This window comes from Rhinolophus sinicus, chromosome 17, assembly GCF_057876585.1.
Source record: "Rhinolophus sinicus isolate RSI-liver-muscle chromosome 17, RSI-T2T, whole genome shotgun sequence".
Taxonomy (NCBI): domain Eukaryota; kingdom Metazoa; phylum Chordata; class Mammalia; order Chiroptera; family Rhinolophidae; genus Rhinolophus; species Rhinolophus sinicus.
Window position 1 is genome coordinate 157120547 of NC_142517.1, and position 9119 is coordinate 157129665.

General features: G+C 35.7%; 1 protein-coding gene across 3 annotated transcripts in view; it reads left to right on the plus strand.

Annotated features, from left to right (window-relative positions):
- Positions 1-8583, plus strand: part of XIRP2 (xin actin binding repeat containing 2) — a 269362-nt gene extending 260779 nt beyond the window's left edge. For all 3 annotated transcript variants that reach the window (XM_074337389.2, XM_088794698.1, XM_019727352.3), the window contains 2 exons: positions 744-877; positions 6679-8583. In XM_074337389.2, coding sequence (XP_074193490.2) covers positions 744-838 — 95 coding nt within the window. In that variant the 3' untranslated portion in view covers positions 839-877; positions 6679-8583. The remainder of the gene's footprint in view (positions 1-743; positions 878-6678) is intronic.
- Positions 8584-9119: the final 536 nt, after the last annotated feature.

Here is a 9119-nt window from a genome sequence, read left to right on the forward strand (position 1 = left end):
GCAAACACTGGTTAGTAGTACAACTACTATTAGTCATAGGAGCTAGCATTCACCTGACAGCAGCATGTAAATATAGGTACTTTAAAGCAAGGGAAGAGATAGGGGGACTATAACATGCAGACATGCAAATCCAGAAAGACCTGAAATCCAAAGCCATTTAGACTGAGGACAAAAGGCCCTGAACACTTCAATGTAATCAGGAGTCTCTTTGGATTCAAGTTAAGAATTGGTGTCATAGAGTCAACACTAAGTCATCCAGAAAATATTTAAACAAACACAATGTCCTTAGCTGAGAAGACATGTGCATATTTTAGAAAAATCTCTCCAGAATGCTTTAAACAATAAAAGCTTTGGACCAAGTTAGGTGTAAATCTTTATATACATGGAAAGTTTAGTTATCTAGCTAGAATGATTAGTGGACTCCCCAGGCTGAGTTTACTATACATTCTTTTTAACGTATTAAAGTTAACAAACATATTTTACTTATATATGTTTCCTTAAACAATAAAAGTCAACTTATACAATGTATAAACTAGTAGAGACACTAGAGTAAGGTTGATTGTACCAGAGTCTCAGACCTGTTGGTAGGACAGCTTATATCCAGAAAAGGAAGGTCAGCACAAGATTCTTAGAGCTTTCTACTTGAACTGCATGACCAGTTAATATGTAGCTGATGTTTGTTTTGTTTCTACAGTGTGACTGAAAAGAACACTAAATGAGCTTTTGTACATTTTTATTTTTAGAAACTGCTACTCCAAGACAAAGAAATATGTATACTTTGTCAAAAGACAGTTTACCCAATGGAGTGCCTAACAGCAGACAAGCAGAGTTTTCATAAGTCCTGCTTCCGTTGCCACCATTGCAGCAGTAAACTGAGGTAAGTGTTCTGTGGTCTGCAGCACACATATTCAAGAGCCTGCGGTGGACTTACAACATCGTGTCTTCAGGAAGATGTAGATGGTTCCAGATCTTGCTGCCATCAGTTGACCCAAGCACAAAAGGGATGTGGTCATGTTCTGTTATGTTTTGCTCAGGATGGCTGTGAACATTTTCCTTTTGAAATTGTGCTTTCCAAATCAACCCCAGAAGGGTTCCTTTTGTTTAAACGTGTAGATCATATAGATACAAAAAATTAAGAGTTACTGTGCAAGTCAGGATTTCTAAGTTACTGCTTTAGTCTGAAGTCTAGACTCGAGGTCGGGCGTCAGCAAACTTTTTCTAGAAAGGGCCAGGTAGTAAATATTTTCAACTTGCAAGCCATGCATTTTTTGTTGTTATGTAAATTTTCCAATAGAGTGGAAAAGCAGCTGCGGATAACTGAACAAATGGGCATGGCTATAAACTAATAGGCCTAGCTATAGTCCAGTAGAACTTCATATATAAAAACAGGTGGTGGGTGCTGGAGTTTACCTATGTTTGGATTATTCCATCTAAAAAACAAATAAACCTTAGAATAATGTCAGTGTCAGGTTAAATAAAATGCTCTGTTATTCTCTGGTGACAGAGAAGCATCTTATCAACACAATAGCAAATGCACTCATTTTCCAAAACTCTTGAAGTAAATGCATTTAAATGAATATGGCTTTTGGTGTGGCTATGGTCTGAGATATTGAAATTATTTTGCTAAATCCAATGTCCATCTCTCAGACTATATCTTTCCCGACTTTAGTTGACAATGTCAAGCACCCCTTATTGCAACATTCTTTTCCCTTGGTTTCTGTGACACCAGAGTATAATGGTTTTTCTCCTATCCTTCTCAGACTCCTGTGTGGGTGATTCTTTCTCTGTCAATTACAGAGATGTTAGAGTTCCTTAGAATTCTGTCACGGGCATTTATTTTTCTCACTGTTTATAGTCTCTCTGGTTTATTGCATCCATTTACATTACTTTAATCATCATCCACGTGGCATTCTGAAATCTGTTCCACTAGCCCAACTCTTTCCTCTGTGTGTCAGACACTTATATCTCAATGACTAGTATATATCTCCAATTAGATTTCTCATAAGTACAGCAAATTCAATATGCCCCATTATCTACCAAAATTCCTTCTTGAATTCATGGTCTGTGTGCTACTCTCTCAGGAAATGACATTAACTTTAATTCAATGACTGAAACATAAAATTGCCTTTGACTCCTTCCTCTCCTTCATTCCCTATACCCAGGCAATGACCAAGTTCTGTAATTTCTGTCCCATAAATGCCTCTTGATCTGTACACTTCTATCCATCCCCACAGCTTGGGTATCCTTCAATCAAGTGTCATCTTTCACCTGTACTAAGGCAACAGCCTTTCTAGCTAGTCAGCCTCCCTGCTTCCAGTATTTCTCACCAACATCACCACTGCTACCAACTGGCATCCATGCCATGCTCTGTAATGTAGGGAGAATAGTCTTTCTAAAATGCAAATCTGAGGTCACGTCCGTTTAAAACATAGAATAGTTTCCTCTATACAAAATTAACATCTTAATATGAATTAAAAGGCAATTCAGGATCTTGCCCCTGTTCCTCTCCCAACACCTCTTCCTCGCATTTTACTTTTCATGTTACTTTTCATGAAGACTGAATTTCCTTCAGTTCCACAAAATCACTATTTTTCTCTCTCATATCTATCTTGTCCCAAATGTTATTTCCACTCCTTCCAGGGGTGTTCCTCTGCTTCTCCCCCAGCTCTCCACCAAGCTAATACCCATGCATACTTCAGACTTCAGCCTAGACTCACGGTTTGGAAAAAGCCTGCTTGGACCCCCATAGATGGATCAGGTGTCCTTCTCATGTGCTCCCAAAGTATCTCCTGTGCTCGCCCCATTCTTAACACAATCTAATGTAATTGTCCCCGCTGTATGAAATGTGTTAATGTTTGCCTTGCCAACATCAAATAAAGGCTGATATATAATAAGAACTCAAAAAAGATTATTTAATGACTATTTTTAAAAATCATTATATAAACAACCATAAATATAGAAAACCAATCAAAGCAAGATATGGCTCAAAAAATTATTATAAAATGAACATTTTACAGCCACTATTAAGGTCAAAAAATACAATTTCACCAGCCACTCAAGAAGGTCCTTCCATGTTCCCTATCCAAACACAACCTGCTCTCTCCTGTGAGTAAATAATATACTTTTCAATAATTGCTTCCTTGGATTTTTATAGTTGCTTTTGTTTTAATCCAAATGTGCTTTCCTAGATACAATAATTTTATCCATTTTTAAATACTTTGATATGTCTTTTAAGTTGTTTTTTTTTCCATCCATTCCTTTCACTTCTTACAATTTATTTGTGAAGAACTCAGGACTTTTGACCTGTAGAGTTTTCCCCAGTGTAGACTTGCTGATTGCATACTTACAGTGCAGTGTCCATGCTCCTTTCTCCTCTGACAAATTGCTAATTGAATTTAGATTCTGGTTTAAACTAAGATTTGATGCCTTTCACAAGAGCATAAGGAATATTCGCAAGAGTATATATAGTAAGCACGTATATCTGCTTCTCTCTCATTTTGTGATCATAGTAGGTATTGAAGCTTAGTACCTATGTCCATTAATTGATGTTTGTAAAAAGTTCTTGTGTTCTCTCTTTTCATTATTAGTTAGAATACTTTTACGGGATCTGCTTCCCTTCTTCTATTTGGTTACATGGTGGTAGAGTTGGTGGAGGAAGGGCAGAAAAAATGTATCATTCTGTCCTTTTCTTTATGAGTTTTGCCAACGCATCAGTTACTTATTTAACAATATAATGAAATGATGCCTCATCATCCCCTAGAGGTAACCAATTTTAAAATACTTTTTAAATATCTTTATAGACTCAAAGATTTACACGATTGGCTTCAATCAGATGCAATTATAATCATTACTGAAGCTCAAATTATTCTATCCTTGGAGAGTAGAAGCCCCTTTAAGTTGTCTTCTGAGTCCTTTTGACAAGACCACAGCAGACTTTGCTAGTTTCCTCATTATCTTACGGGACTAGATGTTCCATACTCATCCTGTACAGTTACTGCCCCAGCCCTGAAATCAGTCATTTCTCCAGGCCCTTGTTCTTTTAGTGAGAAATAACATTTCAAGACAATAATCCTGATGCTCTTTCTACTGGGTTAGTTACGATTTCTAAGTGTTTTAAGTGTCAAGAGCTAGTGTTTTAAGTGTTAACAGCTATAAAGGAAAAAACAGATTGATTTTGTAGTGATGTTACTAAATTGAATTCAAACTACCTTGCTTTTGCTTAGCCTCTTCTCCATGACGTTGGCATCTCCTTTCTTCCAGTTCAGGACTCAAAGACAAAGGAGACAACAGATGTAGAATATCCTATATTCATTTGGTCAACAGTATTGGAATAATAGAACTATCAGCACCACCAACTTGATTATCAAAACATTAAAAAATTTCATTTACTCCCCACTCACACACTATTTTTAAAAATTGTTGTATTATATCGTCAGGATCATATTACAGAGCCATTACATATCATATTATCTCCCGCTTTGCCCTAATTTTAGCTTAGTTTATCAGAAAAAAATATATATCTACTGCTTGCCATCAGTCCTTATATTGATGTTTCTGTAGTTATTCTGGTTCTTCAAACTTGTTTTCTAGTAGATTCTTCAGAAAAGACTCATGGAAGCAATATTTCTTGAGCTCTTACATGCTGGTAACAATTTGTGTTTAGAATGGGAAGTCAGTTTTACTGAAAGTAAAATCCTTGGCTTACACTTTATTTCATTTGAGTACTTTAAATGCATTATTCCATTTCTTTCTGGCATACAATGTTGGAAATGTCTGATAATAATCTTACTTCCCCTTATAAGCCATATGCTCCTTTCTTTTTCTTTTTAGATACACAAAAGGATTTTCTTTTTCTTTAAAGTCCAGTAATTTTACTAGTATAGTTCTTGGCATTGGTCATTCTGGGTGAATAGCGTCAGTTATCCAGTGTGCGCTTTCCGTTTGTAGCTTCATACTTTTTATATCCGGAAAGTGTCCTTAAATTACAGCTTTTTAGTATTTAACCTGTTTCATTGCTTTCTTATCTTCTCCCAGAACTCTGGTTATCTATACATGGACATTTTGTGCCTATCTTTATATTTGTATTTCTCTCAAATCCTTATTTCTTTTTTCATATCTGTTTGTAAATTTTTATCTCAATTTTCCTATTTCCTTTCTTAAGACACTTTCTATTGTGTTTATTTGCTCTATATTTCTTTTCATTTAGTTTTTGATTGCTGACTTTTTTTTTCTCTTTTATTCCTGTTTTGTTTCCTGATTTCCAGAACCTCATTTATGACTTTTTCTAATTCCAATTCATTGCCTTCTTTCAGGTCTTTTATCATTTTCTTAATGTCTCCTAGCTCATTTTGAAATAGTAGGTTAAAATTTTGATGTTTTGAGAACATGTTTTTCTGGCACATTTTCATTGTCTGCAGGGATATTATGATGATCCTTACTCTTTTATTTCTTGTAATAACTTTGTGTAATATTTGGCTTTGATTCTTTTCTGTTGCTCATTTGTATGTAGAATTAGTTTTCCCAGATCTTAGAAGGAAGCACAATTCAGGGTGGTTTTCACAGCTTCACAGAGCTACCCCTTATAGTATTCACATTTTGTTCAAAAAACTATGATGTCTTGACTTCTAGGATTTCCTACCTTGGTTCCTATCACCCATGTTAGTGAGAACCTACTTTTTTATTTCTGCCATCATTATACAACTCAATTTTGATTCCACTTCCATATATTTTTTTCCTCATTGTGGGGTCTTATTCTGAAAGGGGATCTCCATGGGTCGGTTCTGAGAGTTTGATTCTCCAGCCTATTCAGGCTTTCCTACCGTAAACTCTTGCTCTCACTGGCTATTGGAGAGGGCAAAATCCCTCCCAATTTCAGCTGCTGTGCTCTGATTGGTATGTGGTACTTTCCAAGAAATATTATCTGGCTGTTTTGTAATCTCATATTTTCAGGTTCATGAGACACCTTCCTTGCTTCCTCTGTTATCACTCATACAGATACGAATTGTGCTAGACTTGTAGCTGTTGGTGGTTTTTCCTTAACTTGTATTTTGGGTTGGTGGGGTACCTTGTCACTTAGTTTTGTTATAAATTTTATCCATGGGTTTTAAGTTTTGCTGTCTGTTGATGTATCTGTTTTTATGTGGAGATTCACAGATATTCAAAAATGATGCCATTGCCTTTGACTAAATTCAGTTTTAATTTTAACAGGCACTCTATTTGTTGATCACCCCAAAGAGGCCAGATAAACAGTTGCATAGACAAGCTTTCGAATTCATTCAAAATTCAGCTAACAAGGAAGTTCAAGTAGTTGATTTCTGTGTGTGTGCTATTCAGGATTTATTGCCACGCCTCACATAAGTTACTAAGTTAGCAGACATTTAGTCCTATCATTTTGCACCATCTATAACTGCATGTACATTACACTGTAATATCTACTATACCAATACCTGACATACGGCATGAAATCCTAACTATCACATGATATGTATCATGTAGGGTATCATGGTAACTATTATCTAACAGAAATGTTCAATTATAATAATAAGCACATTCCTATTGCCAGAAAGTTAATTGCACAGAATCTCTGACTCATTCTTGAAATAATTAATTCCCTAATTCCCTATGAATTTGCAGGGCATATGTAGAATGTTCAATTTTTTCTTTTGTTCTTTTTGGCAGTCTGGGAAATTATGCATCACTTCATGGACAAATATATTGTAAACCTCACTTTAAACAACTTTTCAAATCTAAGGGAAATTATGATGAAGGTTTTGGACACAAACAGCATAAAGATCGATGGATTTACAAAAATCAAAGCAGCTCAGTGGACTTTATTCCGAATGAAGACCCAAATACGTATAAAAACAGTGCAGAAAATAACCCCGAACTTGGAGATCTTAATAAACATATAGATGCTGGTGACAGTGAAGGGCAAAGGGATAACTTGAGAAAATTTGGGGAAAGGGGAAAATTAAAAATCATTTGGCCCCCTTCCAGGGAAATGCCTAAGAAAACCTTCCCCCTTGAGGAAGAGCTCAAAATGAGTAAACCTAAATGGCCTCCTGAAATGACAACCACTATGCCTGCTGAATTTAAAAGTGAATCGCTAATAGACCACATTAAAACTCTGGAAAAGAAAGGACAAGAGCTAGATAACATTTCTTTCCTGCAGCCATATCTGCAGTCCATTCATATGTATCAGAAAGAGGCTGTTATAGGAATCATAGCAAAGGATATGTATGAAGCAAGAAAAGATGAGAAGAAGGAAGGAAATAAGAATGTGCACGATAAGCTGAATGACACGGAAGAGACAAAGAACAAGAGGAAAAGTGAAATGGATCTTAGTGACCACAACGATGTGGTTGTGCAGAGTGCTGAGAAAGAGAGAAAGGAAAAAATGAATGAAGCTGACGCTGCAGAAGTTTTACAGGTTACTAACACTGATGATGAGATCGTGCCAGAAAATCATAAAGAGAATTTGAATAAGAATAATAATAACAATTATGTAGCAGTCTCATATTTGAATAATTGCGGGCAGAAGACATCTACTTCAGAATTTCCTAATCTATTACCACTGTCAAGTGAAGCAAACTACACTGCAAGTGAATATCAAACTGAAAATTTAGAAAATGCGTCTAGAATCTCGGAGTTACTTGGTGTATTTGAATCTGAAAAGACTTATCCAAGGAACGTACTAGCTATGGCTCTCGATAAGCAGACTGACAGAGCTACTGCTGGCAGTCCTGTGCAGTCTGCCCCCCAAACAGGCCTTAATAATGGTGGGTTAATAGTAAAGGCGAAAAGTTCAATAGCCTGTTCTGATACAAACATCTTAAACAACAAAGGAAACCACTCAAATAACAAAAATCTACACTTCTTCTTTTCTAACGCTGTGAAAATAGCTGCTTTTTCCAAGAAGAATGAGAACATTTTTGAACACAATTTAATAGATTCTGTAGATCAAATAAAAAATATGCCATGTTTGTATTTAAGAGAACTTGGGAAGGACATCAAACATTGTCATGGCGAAACAATAAGCTCCGCCCCCATCAATGGAAACACAAGTTTTCATGCTCTGAGCAGTGAATGTGCAGCTAAGCCCGTGTGTCCCACAGTGGAGGTCCAGTCTGAACAACTCACCGTGGAGGAGCAAATTAAGCGGAATAGGTGCTACAGTGACACTGAGTAAAACAACTTTGGTCACTTGCAGTCCACACTCAAGCACTGAGACATAGTGATGTCCTGAAATAAGACTTTGAGTATTTTGATAACATTTGTTGAATTTGTTGTAAAGGTAATGTTCAGATATCTCCTATCTATCACGGTGGAAGATTCTTTGTATTACACTGTACAATGTTTTCCATAATTGGTTTGAATCTACTTTTATTCTGAATGGAAAGAAGAGATGGAACAATATGGCTATGTTTTCTTGTCACATGGCACTTAAGTATATCACTCTGTTTTACAACACGCCAGAAAACATCATGGGTGAGATTCTATACTGCTGATATTTATCACAATTCTTATACCTTCTCTATAATTTCTGTTGAAATAAAATTAAATTGCCTGGGGTGTAAACCAAAACACTTCTGTTACTTTTTCCCATATATATGGTCATTCTACATATATATGTTTTCTATGAATTCAGAAGTATTTGTCTTGGAGAAAGTATGTAATATGCACACATATGCGACCACACACACTCACACACAACCTTGGGAAAAATAAAATACTAAACCAAAGCCACCATATTACTAGAAAATATAAAATTGTCTTTCTCTTTTTTAAAGACAGAAGGATTATTATGGTTCTTTAAATAACTGTCTATATTAAACTACCATGGAATATGTCTACAAACTTTTAATGTAAAATATCCATTTTCCTCAGAAGAATGTGGAGTCCATATTCAGAAATTAACTGGACTGGAAAGGTTTTGGAAGTTACTTAAATAAATGCACATTGCATTTTTTATTACTTACTATATGCAATTGATAAATATATAAACCGTATTGTGTCAGGTTTTTCCCTTCAATTTAATGGGTATTAATTATGTTTTTCTGTTAGGAAAACATTGTCTTTTGAAAACTTCTGAATTTTCTGCTGATTTTGTCCTTCCTCAA